The following is a 22539-nucleotide window of genomic DNA, read 5'->3' as shown; positions in this document are numbered from 1 at the left end:
GGGTCCTGATGATCTTGTATAGTTCTAGGCATTCCAGGATCCAGGTGTGGGGCACTGAGTCGTAGGCCTTCTTGTAATCAATCCAAGCAGTGCACAGTCTTGCAGTCTTGGGGAACTGCTCTTTCTTCCAGTAGCTGGTGTTTTGCCTCTCGGGTGCTCCTGTTGATTCCTTTCTGTGTCCCACTCATGTAGGCAATATCCCTGTTCATCCTAGTCACTATGATGCTTGACTAGAGCTTCCATGTGGTAGTGATGCAGGTTATTGGCCAGTAATTGGATAGGGCCGGTCCCTTCTGGCGATCCTTGAGGATCAGGACTGTCGGCCTCTCCTGTCTTGTCACACTCATTGACTGCTACGGGTTTCTCAATGACTGTTTGCAGTTTCTGACTCAGTCACAGCGCCTCATTTGAGTCTGCTTTTGAGTCCAGCCTTAATCTACAGCCCACAAAACAGTGAGAACAACTGTTGACCCGTCCACAAATCATGCTCTGCACAGACTCAGCCGACCTGTTCTTTAAAAAAAGGTCTAAATTCTAAATGATGTTTCATTTGTGGTGGATGTCGGAGTCTGAGGCTGTTTTCACACATATAGTTGTTTATTCTGGTCCAGATCAGTTAATGAGGTAGTAAACTCACGAGTCGCCAAGCTGGTGGTGCGTACAGACGTGTACGCGGTGTCACAGCGCTCCCGACTACTGTGCACGTTTTTGTGTTTTTTATGCTTTTTATTGTGACTTGCTGCAATGCACTGATCACTTTCACTCGTCAGGAATCGATAGATGTCATCCATAGCCTGAACCTGGACTTTACTTTAGATTAGACACACAGTATTCAGAGATTGTGAGACCAGCAGGTGCTCCATGGGCTATTGTCTGGAACAGCAAGCAACACAGACGGCACTCCTCTCCCTGCACCTGAGCCAGGACCGCAACAAAACTCTGGTAAGGGAGGGGGGCCATAATGCATACAGAATTATAAAAAGTCACTGCTCACCAGACTTGGAGGCCATGTCCATTCAGTGCGGGCCCTTTTATCTACCTGCGAGCTAACAGTAGCCATAGTTATCATTGTTTACATCCAGAGGGCGTTCATGTTGTTGCTGGGGACTTTAATAAGGCATGTTTGAAATCTGTACTCCCCCAAAACCAACATGGTAAGGACACTTACCATGTTGGTTAGTTTTTCCCAGTGGTTTGGTTAGTTTTCACACAGAGAAACATTGAAGTGAACTCCAAGCGAACCAAAATGCATCACCACAAACTACGTGAGAATGTTCAGTCTGCCCACTGGTCACATGTGTCTGGGACAGGAGCAGTAAAACTAAACACAGGAGGAATGTGGTGTGTGAGAAAACTGAAAATTTAAGTTAACCAGCTAGCTGCCAGCCCGTACAGACCTGTGCACATTCATAGTAGCTTCCCACATTGAGAATACAATGCAGACATGGCTACAGTAGCTGGGCTGTTGGTTCAGATCGAGGTCTGATCCTGTTCACACCATTAACAAACCTCTCTGGAGTTGGTTTGGAACCATATCGAGAACACCTTCTCCAAAAGGGTCTCTGTTGTTTTGGTCCAAGTATGCTTACTGTATTCACACCTGCACCAACGAACCACACCGAAAAGAAAACCAACCAGAGTTGGGTTTAAACAGACTAAACACCCACCCTAGGCCTTTATACACTCAGTATGTAACGAATAAACGACTTGAAATTCAGATGTTTTTGGTTCCGCACACGTCGTGTAGGGTATTAACTCACTTGAAAATACCGAAAAATGATTCCTGAAAAATCATGCTGTGAGAAAAATGGAGTGGACAGAAAGTGGCATTGAGCTGGTTCTGATGTTTCTAGGTGAAGACTGGATTCTCAGGAAAAGGTAGCAGGAGGAGAATTTCCTGGTTTGATCCCGGAGTCGAAGCTTTCAGACGTACTTCCGGATGTCAAAGAAATCATTTCACAGAGCCGACTGACCCTGGGAGGCACCTAGCTTTGAGTCTGAGGGAAAACAGGATTATTTTACTTTTTCACATCACTGTGTATTTAGTACTGATGCTACGACGATGCTTGTTGCCAAACGCAGTGCTATGATTGGTCAGATCTGTTTATTCAAGTCTTGAAAAATCAGAAAAAGCCAACAAAAAAAATGTCGGGGGTTTAAAGTCTTACACAGCTTTTATTTTGAAGGTTTTTGGAAAGCTGAATGCACTCGGCTCATCTTCTGTAGTTTAAATGTGGCAGTAATTAAAATGTTCAGACATTTTTCACAGCATGTGAACAAGGGATTTTTGTTCATTAAAATATTACGTGTCATAGCTCAGTGGGCTACATACTGAACTCAGGCTGAGGGGCCTGGACCCCCGGGAGTCGTCCGCTGCAGTTATTGAATAATGTGACGTCATCTCCGCTTTATTTTGGAAAGGTTTGGAAAGAGTGGTGCTCTCTGCGGCTTGACTGCGCAGGTCCGCAGCTGGCGGCAGAGACAGACGCAGAGTTCGTCGTTCCCGGCTGGAGCACCGCCGGAGCCGCCTGCTTTGTTCGCCACAGGCTGAGCGCGAGGAGCCGGTGCTCCGGTGTTTCCAGTGCTTAGAGGAAACCTCCGTAGCTGCGAGCGCAGAGCGTTAATCTGCCGGGAGACCCGGCGGAGGGACCGGTGTGATTTGTGGGACGGTACACGGTGTAAAATGGCTCCCGGGCACCGCGAGCACCGACTCAGGTAAGAGTCCGCACCTGCCGCCGCACTGCTAACGGCTCTGACGCACTTGTGTCCGGAGGGCGGGCGAGGGGGGGGGGTGGCTGTGGCCGCGGCCGGTCCCTTTGCTTCACCGGACGTCTTTCTTCGGAGAGGAGCTTCAACGAAACTCTGTTGGAAAACCTCCAAAAATAAGCCGATTCTCGTCCTTGTGGACCTGGGCTGCTTTTGGGCCCTGACCCGGGATCTGTGTTCGGGTTTTGGGTCATTCGGCCTGTGTTTGGTCCGCGTGGGTGGTCGCTGTAGTCGGAGGTTGGTGTTTACCACTAAGAATCAGAGCGGGTGCTCGCCACCGCCCTCCGCGGCGTGATGTGGGTGGAACCCCCCCCAAAAGCCCCCATCAAAGCCCCCATCAAAGCCCCCATCAGCAGAGGCCCGGCGTGTTTACAGGGGCCCGCAGGCTGCAGGATGCTGGTGACCGGATGTTACTGACGGCGCCGCAGTACTGCGCGGGTCCGAGCCCCTCGCTGGGAAAGATGTTAAAACGCGTGTATTTTGAATGGAGTTTGGTAGGACTCGCTGTAACGGTGCATCTGCTGCTCAGATGTTTGGACTCATTACAGTCAGCTCCGCTGTCATCACACCTGCCACCTGTTTTCCGCTGAGTCTGCGCAGTTTGTCCGCTAGCAAACTAACAGGTTCAGGGTCCGCTATGACGTCACCCACACCTCTCTTACAGTTATGATTAACTTGAACTAAAGTGTGTATTTTCACAGTTGATGGGCTCGTGCTTCTGTGCAGCAAACGCTTTCACAGTTGCAAACAAATATGTGGCTATGACGTCATTACCGGGGCAGGCCTGTAACTGGTGAAACCTGTTCTGTTTACAGCAAACATCGATAAAGAAACCGGATAAGACGTATAAATATAAGTAGTCTTGATCCACCTGATTGAGCATTGATTAATGATTCATGGTTTCGTCACACTTGTTGCTTAGAGCCTTGAACCTGTGAGGTCAACACTGTCATCTCCTCTCTTTTTTTTTATTCCTCTTAAATGGCCTGTATTTGTATAGCACTTTCACTCGTCCCTAAGGACCCCAAAGCGCTTTACTCCACCCATCCACACACTGGTGATGGCAGCTACATTGTAGCCACAGCCACCCTGGGGCGCACTGACAGAGGCGAGGCTGCCGGAAACTGGCGCCACCGGGCCCTCTGACCACCACCAGTAGGCAACGGGTGAAGTGTCTCGCCCAAGGACACAACGGCCGAGACTGTCAGAGCCGGGGCTCGAACCGGCAACCTTCCGATTACAAGACGACCTCCCAACTCTTGAGCCACGATCGCCCCACAATCTTATTTTTATTCTGTAACAAAACTTTAATACAGCTTTTAGAATGAGGAGATCATGTATGGAGAGCAAACCGTATCAGGCTGTGCTCAGTCATCCAGGTGAGGAAGCCCTAAAAAGTTGATTCTGTTCATCCGGACGTTTTCAGTGAAGCGTTTCATCATCATCAGGTGACTTCTTCAGTCAGCGACAAGTGTGAAAACCTGCGCTCAGAGCCCCTCGCCGACGAGGTGACCGCCTTGGTGAGGAGGAGCAGCGGCCTCCTTGCCCCATCTCTGGGAGAGCCCACCCACCCTTCAGCGAAGGTCATATCCACCGTCTCGCTTCTTCACCTTCAGAGTAACCAGCGATAAATTCAGCCTTAGATTAATCGCGCGTTATCACACATTTCTGTAGCAACGTCGGGGCTGTGACTCCGCCTGGTGACAGTTGGCTGCATAACATGTAGGGCACACTTAAGTTAAAGCGTGCGTGTGGTCCGGACGAGTTGCACGCGTCTGCAGTCACAGTTCACGATTTAACGTGCTGACGACACTCGCACAGGCCGTGATGAAGACGAGCTGTGACGACAGATGAGATGAAGACGACGTCAGTTTATAACGCTGACTCTGAACTAACGAGCAGGTGAAACATGTCAGCGACTGTGTTCGTTTATTCTTTTTAGTCTAACCGAGAAAAAGGAAAAAACGGGAACTGCGTTCAGTTTCATCTTCAGCTGATCGGCACACGTCTGAACTTTATTACCTGTGACGAATCAGCAGCTTTTATCTCACCTGCTGGCGCCCACAGAAGGTACAAAAGTCCACCTGAGCACGCACACAGACGCACCTTTACCTGGAGCTGGTCTCATAGCGCAGGCTACAGATTTCAGCCGCTCCTCACTGACGAGCTGACGTCACAGATCAGATTGTTTAATCCCAGATAACCCGGATGTTTTTTGTCCCACAGAAGACGAAACGAATCAGATCTGCAGCCAGGATCTGATTCAGTTGCTGATGTCATGCGGCATCAGCGACGCACGCCATGTGACGCGTCTGCCGGTCTTGAACGTCTCGATTTCTGCAGCCGGGTCGGAGACACCCGTGTGCAATTGTCTTGGTTTTTCTCATTTTAATTATGCTCCAGGTACGCAAACACTGCGGCTCTTTGTCAGCTCGTGCGTTGATTTCAGGGGGAGGAGCCTGGAAGTCAGAAACAGTCAGCAGCAGTCGCACTGAGCATCCTGGACGAGTTCAGGTGTGTGCAGCCAATCAGCTCGTCAGCGATGATGAGCGTCTCCCATCAGCCAGCCTCAGAGCCGCGTGGCTACAGAAACACTTTAAATCTGAGTGATTGTCAGTTAGCAGAGGGGGCGGGGCTGAGGTGGCGATGAAAGCTGCTTTCATTAATCGTTATCAAGACTGAACAATTATCAAAAATACATTTATATTTAACTTATTGATCGATTATCAAAAATGAGAATTTAATCAGTCATTTCTCTGATTAATGTCAGTTATTGATCATCCTGCTGGTGAATATTGATTATTATTGATTACCTGTCAGTTCTGCTGGAGCTGGTCCGGTTTTTAAATCATTGACTTTCAGTCAGTTTGATAAAATGACGATGCGCAGGGACTTCCTGTTGTAGCGCGATATTTATCTGGCCTCAGCCAAAAGGCTGATTGGGGACCTTCACCGCCGAGCGGGCGGCGGCGCGGACACCCGACTTTGTCATCACGAAGTAAGGTTTCAAATGAATTCCGTAGCTGCAGCTGTTCTTGTTATGTTTATGAGCGTAAACCAGATTAATGCTGCGAAAGACGACATATTTTCACCTTAACTTCCTGTTTATTCCTTCAGAATAAAGCTCCAGGGTGAAGCGTTGTAGCTTTGGCTGACCACCTCTTTGTCTCTCTGTCCTCAGCTGATCAGCAGCTCCATGTGACGTCACTGCTTCTTCCAGCAGCGCTTCAACCGAGCTCTTCCTCCTCCTCCTCCTCTGCTGCAAGGTGGCATGTCGGCGGCTCAGACCCAGAAGGAGAGCAGCGAGGCGGGCTGGGGCTGCCTGGAGGCTCTGGGTCTCAGTCAGAAGGAGATCGTCCTGGCTGAGGCCCTGCAGATGGAGTACGATGCCCTGTCCAAACTCAGACAGGACAAGAGCGGAACGGGACCCAGCCAGACCGGCTCCAAGACCCCCAATCCCTCCATCGAGCGTCACCAGTCCACACCTTCCCCGCCGGGAGGAAACCTGCTGATGGGCCTTTCCGGGTCCGAATCCTCCCTGAACCAAGCGGGAGGGTCCCAGTCTCCACAGTCCGCCCCAGCCAGGGCCCTCCCCCCTCGGGGCGGCTATGTCAAGGAGTCCCCATACATCCTGGACAGTTCTGAAGTCTGCAAGTTCAGGGACGCTTCTGTGCCCAGCCTCGGGGACTCTCCCGGATCCAGTTCAGGGTTTCTGCCAAAGGGTTTTCCCGCTCTTCCAGATGACACACCCCCCGCCATCCCACCAAGAAACCCCATCCCACCACTGGCAGTGTCCGAGAACCCCTTCCTGCCCCCCCGACCCTCCACCGTGCCGCGGGACGTGAACCTGTTCATGCCCAACGTGGATCGGCCCAAAGTGACCTCCGGAGACCTGAACTATGACACCATCAACGACTCGCTGTCCCGACTAAATGACAGCTGGCAAGGTCGGAGGGCCAACGGCGACCAATCAGGCAAGCCCGTGGCCCGCAGCAAGACGCTCCCCCCTCAGGTGCCTCCCAGGACGTACGTAGCTGTTCCCAAGAGCAACAAGAACCAGCGTCCGGTCTCTGCAGACCCGGTAAGCCCCTCTGAGGTCGTGCGTCAGCTGTTTGTGTTGAGCTGTACTCTGATTGGCCACTTAAACAATTTCTTTCTGATTGCATTTCTAACACTGTTGAATACTGCAGTGTGTGATTATAAGCAGCATCTCTGTCATGAAGAGCTGCTTCTTCTGTAACGAGGGTCCCGCTGCACCCTTGGTGTCACTATGTTTCCACATGAATCAGACTCGAGCTGAACTGAAGCACACAGCCAGTTCAGCTGAGATGAATCCCAATACGTATCTCGAGTTCATCAGAACCGATCAGTTTAATTAACTCGCAGAAAAGTCAACAAAGCCACCAGCAGCTAATAAGTCAGGGGTGGATTCTGATGGGCTTCACCTGGACCTTTGTCACTTGGTTCTTAACACTCTCTGAAGGCCAGGTTAGATTGTGGCTGAGTGTGTCTCTCCTGATGTCAGCAGACCCCACCTGGATCATGTTTGGTCCAGGTGGGGTCCTTAAATTGTTCTGCTTTTGTTGTTGATCTGGTTTTGAAGATGATCTGGTCCTCAGCAGATCGTAGAGTTATTCAGATACAACCTGAGATGATGTGAAACACAGGACATCATTATTTATGCGCAGCTCTCTGAGCTCTGCAGCAGCTCGTTCTGTTGGAGATTTGCTGCCGTGCTCGCCGACCTGTCGACGGCCCGGTTTGGTCCAAGCTTCAGCTGTGATGACCTCAGATTTGAATACAGAGGAGTCACCGGTGCACTCGGGCCTTCCTTCTCTCTGCTGTTTGTTCTGGTGCTTTGTGGGAAGTTTGGGGTGAGTTTGATTGGTTCGCACTCAGGAAGACGTGGCGCCGTGCAGACACACCTGATCTGCAAAACCTCGTAGAGCTGCTTGCACTGCTGATCAGTAGATCAATATAATAATAATAATAATAATAATGGATTGGATTTATATAGCGCTTTTCTAGGCACCCAAAGCGCTTTACAATGCCACTATTCATTCACTCTCACATTCACACACTGGTGGAGGCAGCTACAGTTGTAGCCACAGCTGCCCTGGGGCAGACTGACAGAAGCGAGGCTGCCATATCGCGCCATCGGCCCCTCTGGCCATCACCAGTAGGCAAGTAGGGTAAAGTGTCTTGCCCAAGGACACAACGACCAGGACAGAGAGCCCAGGGATTGAACCGGCGACCTTCCGGTTACAGATGCGATTCTCAACCCCCTGAGCCACAGTCGCCCCTGCGTGATTGTCGGCACCCAGCTGCTGCTCTGAGCTCTGTTAGGTTAGAGCTGCAGACAGACGGCGGCTAAAATGTTGGCGCTGACGGTAGCCAACATGAATCTGAGTGCGACAGCAGAAAACAGGAAGTGTTCGTCTTTGAGGGGCGTTAATCGCCTCCTTCGTGTTTCTGAGAGCAGGAAACTGAATTTACATCATTGTCGATGTGTTTGTGTTCAGACACGCTGCAGCTGTGCAGCGGCTTCATTTAGAAAAACCACCCCCGCGCTCAGAGTTGTGTCACTTCCTGTCAGAAGTCCTGACAGGAAGTCCAGGTTTTCAGATGGTTTCTGGAGAAGTGCTGCGGTTTGATTCTCAGCCCTTCACATGGAACCCAGTCAGACCAGTTCCACCAGCTGTAACTTGAAACCAGATTGGCAGGCAGCGTCCTGACACGCTTCCTTCGCCGCGCTTGAACGTGCTCAGACTGACGCTTCAGTTTCAGCATTTTTATTTCCCTCAAAACACGAACTCATCACCACATTCTTCCTCCTCCTCCTCTTCCTCCTTCTTCTTTTTCTGCAGCCTCAATTTCATTTCCTGCCTCAGACGTTTTTTCAATGTTTAAATGGAACGTAAAACAATCCCCGCCACGCTTTAATGTCGACCACACACACACACACTCTGAACTGTGTGTGTGAGAGTCTCTGATTGGCTGTCTTTGCGTGTCCTGCAGGTGTCGCTGGGCGCTAGGATGAACGGTTTCGGGTACGAGCTCTTCCAGGTGTCGGAGGAGCGTGACGAGGAGGTGGCAGCGTTCTGCCACACGCTGGATGTGTGAGTAGCCTGTTGCCGTGACGATCACATTCAGTCACAATCCTCCATCTCTCCCTTGCAGGCGTCTCCACCTGCTGCCCTCTCACCTGTCTCTGCCCTCAGGCTGCGCTCGGCGTACCCGTGCTGTGACCGCTCAAAGAACGCCGGCTTTGTGTGGTCGCCCTCTGTCGGCCACGAAGAGCTCCATCAGGGCCTGGGGGTCAGTGTGAAGGTGACGGTCATCAGTGAGCACTTCAGAGAGCCGCTCACCTTTACCTGTGACAGTAAGACTGGTTTTTCCGTGAGGATAGAAATGTCTGACTGAAAACGTTAGCTTCGTATGAATATGCAATACCCAAACGCGACCGGCGCGCTGGCTGCCATCTTGCTTTTTAAAATTCATCTGGGACACGCCATTATTTCCCCGGAGGGTCAGTCAGGTCAGGTCAGGGGTTAAAGGTCAGGAGAGCAAACAGAACAGCACTGACCCTTCAAAAGTCTGCCAGTGCAGTTTAAAGGAATTCAGTCAGTTTTATGTCCAAGAAACGCTAAATTATGCTGTGATGTTATTTTACCCTGAAAGGAGCTGCTGATGGCATCCAGCTGTGCGTGCGTGTGTAGAGTTATACTTCACCTGTTTATAATACTGCAGCGTGTGTGTGTGTGTCCGAGGTTCGTCCACCGTGGACCTGCTCATCTACCAGACTCTGTGCTACGCTCAGGACGACCTCGACCATGTGAACGTGGACGACTACCTGCTGAAGGTCTGCGGACATGACGAGTTCCTCCACAAGTAAGAACCTCAGAACCTCGGGGTCTCCGAGCCGTGCCTGAACTCAGCATCTCTGTAGGGGAGCGTCCTCTTCCAGCTGATCTGTGGTCTGTGGTTCAGACATAATAACAGAGAGCAGAGCTGTGGTTGCTGTTACACCAGCAGCAGTAATGACCACACACATACACAGACAGTGCTCCAGCTCTGGGTTCACACACCAACGACGTCCTTGCTGTTTTAGGCTGTGTGTGCGTGCGTGCGTGCGTGCGTGCGTGCGTGCGTGCGTGTGAGAGATATCCTGGCGGAGCCTGGCTGGACTTCCTGTGGTGGAACAATGAGTGTTTATCACTTGTGAACAGCTGTCGGTCCGCCTGGCGCTCTGCTGGCTGTCGGTGTCTTTACGGCGTCACGTGTCCTGAAGTCTTTGAGACAGCCCGTTCGTCATGTTTCAGTACACTCAACATGCTTCACACAGACGTGTGTTGGTTTATAAGGACTAAGGCTGCAGTGCTGTAACTGACCTCAGGTCAGCAGACTGAGATATGATTGTGGGACAGTTTAAGATGTGCAGCTGATTACCTGAGAGGTGTGCTGGGTTCTTAACAGTGAGAGCTTTGTAATCTGAGCCAATGAAGTGCGTTCAGTACTGGCGTGACGTGCTCATATGTGCATGAAGCTCTGCTGCCGCTGATCTGGAGTGTGCTGCATGGACAGTTCCACATAGAGCAGGGCGATATGGCCAAAAATATTTGTCACGATATACACTTGAAGATTTGCGATAACGATATAACTGACGATATAATTGACTCTAGACAAAATACTTTACAACTCCACAACTTTATTAGTGCAAAACAACATCAATGTATTTCCACTTCAACAAGCAGCTGTTTTTAATGTGCATTAAAGTTATATAAACATGTAACAGAGCAAATTCCTCGCTGACAGTTTAACCAAAAGGCGTTTCAGTGGAAACTGGCCGACACATCCTCAGCATAACCATGTACAACATCCACAACACTTAAAGAGGTTAAACACACACAACACGGTAACATTATGCTGAAGCACAGTACGTATCACTCCGCGAGGCTCCGCCTACGATAGCCGTAACGCTCCAACAATCCATCAAGCGGTGCAACTTCGTAGCTCAGCAAAGTCGTACTGAAACATCTGCCAGATTTTCGAGCGCCGTGCACATAAACTCGTTTCAAGGTCAGTAAACACGACCAGAGTTCATACATCAGGCACACGGGATTATAAGGGGCTCTGTCGACTTTCAGAAAAATGGATTGATTTTAAGTGCGCCGTATTTTCCAAACAACGCGGTAATAACGACGGCCCGCTAGCATGCGCTACCAAAATAGTGCTTTGTTGTGTGTCTGAGAGTCGAAAGCTAAACCAGTTCCACACCAGTGAAGCTGCAGCGTTTTTACAAACCAATTCAGGTTCATGGTTTCATTCAACGATCCGCTCTCGCTCTTCTCGTTCTGCGTCACCGCCATGATTTGTCCACCATGTGTGTATGAAAACAAAGGCACTGCGCATGTGCGTTTTACCCGTATTCTATCGCCATGTTTCATTTTCTTATCGTTGCCCAACATTATACTGTGAACGGTATGATATGGCCCCGCCCCAGTTTCAGATATGAATATGTGATTTTTCAGACCTGAGATCAGAGATATGTTCGAGCAAATATTTCTGTCTCGTCTGTTCAGTTTGGGACATGCACCATTAACACCCGTCGAGCAGCAGTGAGTACAGCTGTGTGTCGTCTGCATAGAATGGTATATCATGGAGCATGCACAGGTGACCCAGCGATGGCCCGAGGGCTGAAACTTCGACCCTCTGGGGCGTTTTCACACCTTCTTCCTGTGGTTTGGTTTGTTGTCACACAGAGAAAAATCCAAGTGAACTTCAAGCAAACCACATCAGTGTTCAGTCCGCTCATTGGCCAGGTGTGTCTGGGGACGGGACCAGCACAAGTAAACACAGGAACAAGGTGTGTGGGAGAAACCTGAGAAGTTGGGTTGTTTCCCGACTTGCTGCTAGCCTGTACAGACCTGTGCAGGGTGAGAATACAAAAACACGTGGCTACGGGACCTCTTTTAGCTCCAGCTTGTGACGTGTTCCTGGTAGTTGGTTCAGGTCGGGTCACGTTCGCACCATGAGTGAACCGCTCGTTTTGGTCTGCAGCAGAGTGTGGTTACTGTGTTCATGCCTGCACCGCACCGAGGGGGATCGAACCAGAGCTTGATTTAAACAGACTAAACGCTGCAGGTGTTAAACTCCCTCAGATACGATGAGAGCCAGTCACCTCACCTGTTAAACCGGCTGGGTCCAAAGTCTGCGAAGCTTCAGAAATCCACTTAGTGAGTGGATTTTTCCAGCTGCTTTTATTGTGGAGGGGTTCTTAGAGGAAGCAGTATTGTGCCCTGTGTGTGTCTGACTGTGTGTGTCTTTCTGTGCGTCTCAGCGCGCAGACTCTGGGTGGGCTCGAGTTCGTTCAGCAGTGTCTGAAGTTCGACTGGGATGTCCGGCTGTGCCTCGTCAAGAGATCGTCCATCAGCATCGAGCTGGCCCGCACGGTACACGTCAACACACTCACTCACACACACAGCATATAAACCAGGGTGTGACCCGGTCACCCATCGCCATCACGCCACTGCATGATTTGAGTCTTTGTTTTTACAGAAAGATGACGATGAGACGGCGTCCACCATGAACCACAGCATCCTGCTGCAGGAGCGTCCAATCAAACAGACAGTCACCAGGTGAGGGGCGGAGCTCGCAGCTCGCAGAGGCACTCTGATTTCCTCCAACAGCTGATCAATCAATCACCGATTTACTGATAACATCTGTCTGTCGATCAGGGAGGCTCTGACCCTGCTGCTCGACACATTTCACAACGAGGCAGAGTCCTTCCTGCTGTCAGAGGTGACACACACACACACACACACACACACTGATGTGTGGCGCTGCGCTCAGTCTTGTGTTCACGTTGATGAGGTTTGAGTTCATGAATGTGAAGGGGCGGAGCTTAAACTGAATCCGGACTATCAGAGATTTCATGAAAACATAAAGTCAGACTCTGAGCTGCTCGCTGAGCCTCCTCCTCTGTCCTGTCGTCTGTGAAGGTGGAGCTGCCTCTGCACGTGGAGCGCCTCGTCCAATCCGTGAAGGCGCTCTGCAGCTCGTTGGCTGCCGTGGAGACGCCCGACGTGACCTCTGCCCTTAACCAGCTCCCAGCGTGCCCTTGTCGCCTGCAGCCCAAAGTCCTGAAGGTAAACGTGTGCTTCAGTGAGGCTCAGAGCAGGTGAGCGTGTGAGTTTGTTCACTGACGGGTTACTCTCATCTGTCCTCCCAGGATGCATCAGTGCTGGCTGTGAGGGAGAACAGAGGTACGTACTAACAGGAAGCTCTGACTGCTGTGAAACGCTGTAAAAGCAGCCTCGGGAACACTAAGAGGATGCACTGGGGGGGCATCAAGCTTTGGAGGGTAATGTAGTGACTAATGTGAGTCTGTTGGCCCCAACCAACCAATCTGGTGACGTCACATCTCCGTACTGACAGAAAATGGCGCCGAACTTGTTTTTTTAAACTTGAAGCTCTTGTTTCTTAAATCCAGCCTGACGGAGTTACACCTGTGTCAGTGTCTGAGAGCAGGGCTCAGCGTGAAGTCCTGGACAAACTGACAAAACACCACAAAGTCAAAGACATGACAGAAACAAAGAAACTAAAAGTTAAAGATGTGCCTTCAGGCAGGTTTTAAAGCTGTCGAGTGTTGCAGAGGTCCGAAAAGCCTGGAGCTGAAGGAAGACCATTTCCTCCAGGACTTTGGACACCAAAGGGAGTTACAGATGAGTCTTTTTTGAGAACTGGCTGCACTGTGGCATGTTTGAAATCAGCTGGAGCTGTTCCTGTTAGAAGGGAGGTGTTAATAATGGATGGCACGCTTGGTGCAAGAGTGTCAACGAGTTCTTTGAAAAGGCGAGTGGGGATAATGTCGAGGTGAGACACGGAGGGCTTAAGACGGGAAACTACTTCAGCCAGAGCGCCCAGAGAAACGAGCTCAAAGTGATTGAAAACAGGGGAACAGGAGGATCGTAAGCTGGAGGGATGCGAGTCCTGACAGCAGCAACGGTTTTCAGATAGCTGGAGACTCTGGAAACTGTGTGACGGGTTAATAACTGAATCAATGGTGAAATAAGACTCGGGTCTGTGGCTGTTATTAGAGATGATGATGATGAGTTTTGTGGGGCAGCAAACATGGATGTTAAAATCCCCAAGAACTTGACCCCAGATAACAAGTCTAGAATAAAACCTTTGTTAAGCTGGGGAGAACAATAAACAAGTGCACACAGCACAGGAGAATACAGATCCATCAAAGTAGTGATAACGCAGAACTACCATACATATCAGTGGCTTTAAATTTCACATCAGTGTGTGAATGGGTGGATGACTGGATATGTAAAGCGCTTTGGGGTCCTTAGGGACTAGTAAAGCGCTATATAAATACAGGCCATTACCATTTACCATTTAAAAATGGATGCACGACCTCCGCCATGACCAGTTAGCCACAGAGATTTGCAAAAATGACCGAAGCGATGAGTTCTGAAAAAGGGTTTAACTCACCAGAATCAAGGTTCAGTCGAGAATAAAACGCCAAGTCCAGGGAGGAGAAGAACCCACGAGGGAGCTGCTAACCAGCAATCAGGTGTGAGTACGAGTCAACCTAATCAAGACCGGGGACGGGTGGGAAGGGCGGAGATTCCAGGGAACCACCTCTACGGGGGGAGATGCGAAATGCCGTGAAGGTGGTTCATTAGCTGAGAGGAACCCAAATCGTCCGGCAAAGCTCGTCAGAACAGTTTGGAAAAACACCTTCCTGAAGCTACCAGGAAGCGCCATCCACAGAGCCTGGGATGTGGAGGAGTGTTACACACAACGAAGACACAACTTAGTCAAAGTGAACGTTATCAAAATGAGACAAAAAGGCCCGGGACAGACTCCATGCTGTAAATTTATGTTTCATGTCCCCTTTAAACAAAACGTCTGAGAAAAGTCCAGCTTCACCCAAACTACCTGCGCTGCAGACCACAAATCCAGCACGGTTTTCTGTTGCAAAGGCCTGCTCTCTTTAAACGTATGGATAAATAATTTGTTCACATTTTTATGTCACTTCATTGCATTTAATTCATTTCTTTAATACATTTAATTAATTTTAATTTTTCTTGGGGTCACGCGGGCCTTCCCGTCCCAGGCATCTCCCCCAGCTCTCTGAGGTGTTCCAGCTGGACACTTGACCTCTCCTGGGTGTGCCTCGGGGCGGAGCTGGTTGTAGGGGTAGAGCTACACCTGTGGGCTGTAACTCCGCCCCCACAGTCAGGACACTACCAGAGTGACTTCTTTGAACTGATTCTGTTTAATAAGTGACGATCCCGGTTTGTCTTCCTCTGACGCTCTAATGGTTCGCTGGCTTCTTTGTCGCCTCACAGAGAAAGTGGTGGAGAAGCTGACGGCGGCCATCTTGGATCTAGTGGAGCTGTACTGCAGCACATTTAATGCCAACTTCCACACGACGCCGCAGAGCCACTGCTGCACGGCGCCCATCCAAGAGGCTGGCCTCATCACCAACGTCCTCTCCTTCAACATCTACGCCGCCCACCGCATCCCCATCACGTGGGCTGCCAGGTAAGGAGCTCAAAAGGTACCCGCCCACAGGCTGAAGGGGGGGCGTCCTGTGTCAGTGCTGCAGGTTTAGGAGTCGCACAGTGCCGACTCAGTGGTGCTCACAACCAAACAACACACACACACCAAAGGTGAACTAACGGCAAACAAAAGGAGTGCCTCCGGACTCATGCTGCACCTCAGGGGATCCGAGTTACGTGCATAACCTCCAGGTTTTTTTGGGCATGGTGGTGCTCTCTGAGGATTCTGGGATAGATTTATCTGCTCGTGAAGGAGGTGCTGGGGGGGTCTCCTGTGAGTGCAGCGCCACCTGCAGGTGGAACAAGCTGAGCGCTTCGTGCTTCCTTTCTTCTCTCATTGTCGTTGATAATTGAGCCTCAATCACATGCGGGCACACGCAGACGCGCACAAACGCGCAGACACACACAGACACGCACAGCTTGGGTCGGAGGCGTGTTGACTAAATCACACTTCCATGAAAACATCAGAAATGAAGAAGAATAAAGAAACTCAGGTGGTTCTGTGATTGGGGACAGGTGTGAATATGTGCTGCACAAGTAACTCGCCTGTCCTGCTGTCATTGGTCGCAGTTATGAATGCTTCTTCCTGTCCTGCTCTCTGACTCACGGAGGGGCGGAGCTTTGTGCGCCGCAGCACACCAGCAAGCAGTCGGTCAGCAAATACCTGTTCCACCTGGTGGTCTGGGACCAGAGGTACGTACCTGACCCTTACCTGTCAGAGCCGTGACATCACACGCACGCACACCTGACGGCACAGCAGAGTCACTGCATCACTGAAACTATTCCAGCAGACAGAAGCATCAGACACACCTGCACACACCTTACCTGAGTTTAATAAGATGCTAAAAGTAAGAATTTCCTGTTCTGCAAGTGTGTGTGAGTGTGAGTGTGTGTGTGTGTGTGTGTGTGCACGATGTCTTTGATTTTGAATGAATAAACTTTAATCTGTTTGTTTGTTGAGAAAAACGCTAAGCCCCCGCCCCCTCGCCATATCCCCTGCAGGGTGTGTTTCCCCGTGCAGATCAATCAGCTGCCCCGAGAGTCTCAGCTAACGGTGGTGCTGTACGCCAGCCCTCTGCCGCCCCCCGGAGGAGCTGAGGAGAAGGGGAAGCAGCGGCGCAGCATCGAGGCGCTGGGCTGGGTCACCATGCCGCTCTTCAACTTCAGACAGTGAGTCACATGACACTCAGACACCATCCATCCACGCAAACCTCAAACAGGCGGATGAAGAAGAAACTGAATAAGTACTGTCGGATGTTATTCAGCCGTATTCAGGCTTTATGTTTGATGTGATACCCAGGAAAATACTACGATAGCATTCTGATAGCATTAAAAGTGACGCAGCATGTGGTCCATTTATCTGAGGTCGGTGATGGTGCTGCGCCACAAAGTGATGGGCGGTGTTTACACTGTAGTGAATGATATGCTGATCTATAACGTGTGAAATGTTTCTATCGGGTCACTCAGAGTGAGGGTTACAGTAAGAGTGTAGGGTAGAACACAGAGCAGGTACAATAACATGCTCAGAGTTAAAGGCTCCGCCCAGGTTAACGGTTGTGTAACGCTGTAGTACTCAGTATTGTTGAAATCCTTCAAAAAGACCTCAGGGTGGCTCTGCGTTGAGCCGCTGGTGAGGGGAGGGGCTGCGTTGAGCCGCTGGTGAGGGGAGGGGGGGGCTGCGTTGAGCCGCTGGTGAGCATGTCCTGGTCAAAAATGACTCCAAGGTTCCTCACAGCGTTACTGGAGGCCAAGGTAATGCCATCCAGAGGAAGAATCTGCTTAGATACCATATTTCTAAGCTTTTCAGGGCCGAGTACAATAACCTCAGTTTGATCTGAATTAAGAAGCAGAAAGTTAGCGGCCATCCAGGTCTTTATGTCTTTAAGACATTCCTGCAGTTTAACTCATTGGTGTGTGTTATCTGGCTTCATGCACAGATAGAGCTGGGTGTCATCAGCATAGCAGTGTAAATGTATGCTATGTCTTCTAATGATGCTGCCTAAGGGAAGCATGTATAATGTAAACAGAATTGGTCCTAGCACTGAACCCTGTGGAACTCCATAATTAACCTCAGTGTGTGAAGAGGACTCTCCATTTACATGCACAAACTGGAGTCTATTAGATAGATATGATACAAACCACTGCAGCGCAGTACCTGTAATACCTACAGCATGTTCTAATCGCTCTAATAGGATATTATGGTCGACAGTATCGAACGCTGCACTGAGGTCTAGCAGGACAAGCACAGAGATGAGTCCACTGTCAGAGGCCATAAGAAGATCATTTGTAACCTTCACTAAAGCTGTTTCTGTGCTGAGCTCTGAAACCTGACTGAAACTCTTCAAATAAACCTCTGCAGATGATCTGTTAGCTGTTTGACAACTACTCTTTCAAGGATGTTTGATATGAAAGGACAAAATGAAAGCTACGCTTTCCCCTGTGGTGTGTCCATCCTGATTTTTTTTTTTTTCTTTTCATTTCATGCTCACAGCTGAACAAACAAATGTTTCCTTCAGTCCTGCAGCTTCCTACACAGGCTTTGTGATGTCATTTCCTCCCAGGAGCAGCTCGCTTCCTCACATTTACCTGAAAGTCCAGAGTGGAAAGAGAATGGAAACAGATTCTTCATCATCATCTTTATTGTGTGTGTGTGTGTGTGCGCGTGCGCGCGTGTGTGTGTGTGCGCGTGTGTAGCGTGCTGACGTGTGGCAGGAAGTTGCTGGGTCTGTGGCCTTCAACCCCGGGGAGGAACGGAAACGCCCGAACAAGTTCGCCCAACTTCAGCCAGCCGGACAGCGTCATCCTACAGGTGAGCGCTGCCACAGCTGCTAGCACCTGAATAGTCTGTGACATCACAAACCTGTAGCATTTTGAGCCGTTTCATCAGCTGTTCAGGCGACGTTTTCATTGTCACCAGTCACCAGGATGGGTGATGAAACGTGTCTACTTACCTGTGTGCTGGATGCAGGTGTGCCCCTTTCTTTATTTATACACTCAGTTCAGCTGAGGTCAGACCTGCAGGTATCTGAGGCCAAGAGACTAGCATGTGTGTGTCCCTGCTTCCTCTCAGGTGGACTTCCCCACATCATCCTTCGAGGTGCGCTTCAGCACGCCGCCTCCTGCAGACTTCTGCCCTCAATACAACTTCTCCAGACTGGACACCATCAGCCAGATACAGCTGCAGGACGTCCTGCACAAGAAGGCCTTCTTCTGGTCAGACACACACACACACACACACACACACTCACTCTCTCAAGGGCTGTATCCCAATTCAGGGTCTGCAGCCTATAAGGCTGCATTTTAAGGCCGATTACATCACAGCGACGCAACGAAGGCTGTCCCAATTCAAAGGCTGCTCGAAATGCGGCCCTCAAATGCGTCCTTAATTTCTCCGGATTTGAAGGATGGGTCGGTGTAGCCTTCATGGCCCAACATATCCCAGACTTCATAGTGCGGCAGTGGGTGTGGATGATTTTGCCGAAAAAAACAGCGGACAGCTGAAGCGGAGCGGCCGAAGAGTAAACTTTTAAAAGTAAGTACTGAATATGACGTCACTTATTTATGTGCAAATGTTTAATAATGAAGAACATTAAAACATTACTGTTGGCCACATGTCGGCAAAGTTATGTGACGTTTGTACTAACTTGTTTTAAAGCCTTTAAATATGCACCGTTCAATAGCTGAGCTTAATCTTGCAGAGATTGTGATGATTTCATGGATAATTAAAGTCAGTCATATATCCACAAACACAACAAGCTGAAAGTCAGTGATGCTGCTCGGTTTGCAGTCCTGAACATCACGGCACAAGCAGGATCCACTGCACTGTTAATGTGAGCTGTGTTATATTGCTGCCTCTGTTCGGTGGTGTCGAGCCAAACGCACTTTAACATGTGTTTGAACGAGCTGACGGTTCACTCGTTAAGCTGAAAGAAAGATGCTTTAATCACAGCACTCACACATGTGTCCACTGCTCCATCTGGAACTCTTCTTGTTTACACTCGTAATAACACAAACACTAAATCCTGCTTCTCTGGTGCTGTTGTGTAGCAGTGTGTACACCTGAGACTGTCACCTGTCTGTCCTGCACTCTCTCTGTTTCTTTCTCTCTGATTGTGGAATAAAAGTATGAACATGTGTTTATAAGTTACACTTGTGTTTGAATCCTGCAGCTTATCACACATTTGATTTCCATGTGTGACGACTGCAAGTGTCCAGAGTGAGGACAGACTGAGGGACCCACTGCTGCACATCATCTGTGAGGCTTTGCACCCCTGATGATCCACCAGGACAAACTCAGCAGTGTGTGAGGAAGAGGAGGAGGAAGAGCCAGCAGCAGCTGACAGATGGAGAGAATAGACAGACTGTTCCCTGTTTGTGAAGGACTGCTAGGAAAGTTTAACATAACTGTCTGTGCTGAATCAGTCTTATTAGGTAATGTTCAAATAATGTGATCATCCCAGTGTTTCCAGTGTGGGAGAAAGTACTCAGGGCCTTCAAGTTACACACTATGAAAGGCAGCAACAAGTTTAATGTTCAGAAACCTAAAGTCTGTATCAGCAGCAGAATGGAGCTAAAATAAATGTTGGTTTCAGTTCTATGAAGCTTTGAGTATTTTGGATCAGTAGCTGCTGTGTTTGTTGCATCATATTGCTGTAACTGTTTATATGCTTTATATATTCTGAGCTAAGTTGATCTATAGTGTTACATCATATTCTATAAGGATGTTATGTGTTTGTAGACTTTCTGCCCAGTTTGACCCATTTAGCAGACGTCAGCCTGTTTAAGGCTCTGATATCTATTCTGTGTGACTTACAGCAGTTATGACAGGGTCTGATTTTCTCACCCAATAAAGGAATATTTCATATATCAGTCTACTCTTCATTTTATCACAAACAGTTTTCACAGCTTGTACATTTGCTTTTTACACATTTATGTAAGCATTGAGCCAAATTTAGTAATGCCAACATATTAAAAGAACAATATTTGACTCATATATATAACACATCTGTATACACACTGTCACAGATACTCGTCTTTGAGTGAAGATTTAAGGTGATAGGAAATATAAATAACTGCAACTTAAATCTTTGACCCAGAGTTCAAGCTCTGCTGTAATAAATCATAATAATCTGACAATACTATAATATTGGCCATATTATATTTACATTACCACAGTGAGATGACTTTAGTCTCATGAACAACATCAGCTAATTGTTATTTACTAGCTAATCTTAAATGACTGTTCAGCACAGGAATGAAGCCCAACAACCATGTTTTTACTGTGGCCTCAGCCTCAACTAATCAAAGTGATGTCTTAAACAAAATTAACTTAAAATCTATTTCTCCTTCATTTCTGTCACACAAAGCTGTATGAAACGTTTCTCGCGGTTAGTATCATGGTTGCTAGGCAACCTGAGCAGCGCGACGAAGGCTAGACCGTCCCATTTCACAAGCCTCTCACTTCCGGCCTCAGTGGTCTTTGAGTACGCGGCCCTTATGGACCGGTAAGGCTGCAGACCCTGAACTGGGATACAGCCATGTTCTGACTGGGATTAGTCCATAAGCATTACGTTCTGAGGGGCGGGCCATAGTGGAGCTGAGGTGTGGTGAGACTGCAGCTGTGTCTGCAGGTTGACGGTGGAGGACAAGCGTCTGCTGTGGGAGAAGAAGGCCTTCTGTCAGGCTGAGAGCGCCGCGCTGCCTCTGGTTCTGGCCAGCGCCCCCTGCTGGGAGTGGGCGTGTCTGCCAGAAATCTACGCCCTGCTGAGACAGTGGGCCTGCCTGGGTCACCTGGACGCCCTGGGCCTCCTCCATGCCTCGTACGTTCTCTGCTCGTTTCTGTCTCTGCTGGCAATAATGTCTGAAACAGGTCGTGGTGGTGATGGTTTGTTATCGCCTCGTTGATGTAGAACACGGGCAGCTCTGTTCTTCAGGTGTGATGATAACAATAATGAAAAAGTTCTCACCAGCTGAGTGTGACATCATCGCGTGTGCTTCAGGTTCCCAGATCAGGAGCTGAGGAGGACGGCGGTCCAGTGGATGGATTCCATCTCCGACCCGGAGCTGCTGGATTTCCTGCCTCAGCTGGTGCAGGTAAGAGGTGGAAGTGCAGCAGGTGGGCGGAGCAGTGGGCGTTGATGTCTGTAACCTCTCTCTGTGTCTCAGGCTCTGAAGTACGAGTGTTACCTGGACAGCTCTCTGGTTCGTTTCCTCCTGCGGCGAGCCATCGGGGACATTCGCGTCGCTCACTACCTGTTCTGGTGAGTCCGCCCCCGAGTCCACTTCAGTCACATCTAGCGTCTCTGAGCTCAGCTGCTCATGTCTGTCTGTGTGTGCGTCAGGCTGCTGAAGGATAACCTCCAGGACAGTCAGTTCAGTGCTCGCTATCAGCACCTCCTCGCTGCGCTGCTGTGCTGCGTTGGTCGGGGCCTCCGGGAGGAGTTTGACCGGCAGTGCTGGCTCGTCTCCATCCTCGCCAGGGTGGCTCACAAAGTTCGAGAGGCGACGCCGTCCAGCAGACAGGTAATGACGCCGCCGCCGGTCCAGATGACTCGTTCACCGGATCAAAACTAAGATCAAGATTCATGCTGTCGTGTTGGGGGGTCCTGCTGTCCTCTGCTCAGTTTGTGTCAGAGGGCAGAAAGCAAACGTCTGGTGAGGCGTGTTCGTTCACCTGTAACACACCTGTAAAACTGAACCATCGCTCCAGTCTTGAAATGATTTGATTATTTTAAAAAATAAGGCTTTTCAGCTGCTCCCTCATTCACAGTGGATACCAGGTCTCCTCTGACTGTGTAACACCTGCTGAGCCGCCATTACTTATGACATCAGCGTTTGAGGTCATCAACAAAGAGTTCATGTAGAGTGCAGATAGTCCAGCAGGGGGCAGCACAGACTACAGGGTTCGTACGGGTGCTTGAAATCCTTGAAAATGCTTGAATTTTAATGTTGTCTTTTCAAGGTTTGAAAAGTGCTTGAATTTCAGATGTGGTGCTTAAAAGTGCTTGAAAGTGTAACTGTATTTCATTCATCTGATTGAATAGTTTTCTTATCAGATAGAGAAATAAAATGAGTCGCAAAATGTAAAAGCAAAATTTCCCCGCCTGGGCTGCCTTGCGTCTCTGTCTGTTTCAACGTGTAACCCCGCCCCTCCCTTGGCCAGTCGGGGATGAGTGCGCTAACATACTGTAGGTTCTGC

General features: G+C 49.5%; 1 protein-coding gene across 1 annotated transcript in view; it reads left to right on the top strand.

The window, feature by feature from the left end:
* Positions 1-40: 40 nt before the first annotated feature.
* pik3c2b (phosphatidylinositol-4-phosphate 3-kinase, catalytic subunit type 2 beta) overlaps positions 41-22539 on the top strand; it is a gene marked incomplete in the record, with an annotated part of 45107 nt that continues 22608 nt past the window's right edge. The window contains 19 exon segments of the mRNA XM_042228183.1: positions 41-2715; positions 5948-6847; positions 8785-8885; positions 8988-9148; positions 9537-9657; positions 12107-12218; positions 12325-12404; positions 12504-12567; positions 12768-12914; positions 12998-13031; positions 15129-15324; positions 15912-16034; positions 16344-16511; positions 18036-18150; positions 18412-18554; positions 20972-21160; positions 21341-21434; positions 21507-21601; positions 21683-21863. Of these exon segments, the coding sequence (XP_042084117.1) occupies positions 6038-6847; positions 8785-8885; positions 8988-9148; positions 9537-9657; positions 12107-12218; positions 12325-12404; positions 12504-12567; positions 12768-12914; positions 12998-13031; positions 15129-15324; positions 15912-16034; positions 16344-16511; positions 18036-18150; positions 18412-18554; positions 20972-21160; positions 21341-21434; positions 21507-21601; positions 21683-21863 (2934 nt within the window).

This window comes from Haplochromis burtoni, unplaced genomic scaffold (genome assembly GCF_018398535.1).
Source record: "Haplochromis burtoni strain Fernald_Lab_line unplaced genomic scaffold, NCSU_Asbu1 Contig_310, whole genome shotgun sequence".
Lineage (NCBI taxonomy): Eukaryota > Metazoa > Chordata > Actinopteri > Cichliformes > Cichlidae > Haplochromis > Haplochromis burtoni.
This window is presented reverse-complemented; position numbering and strand designations above follow the sequence as displayed.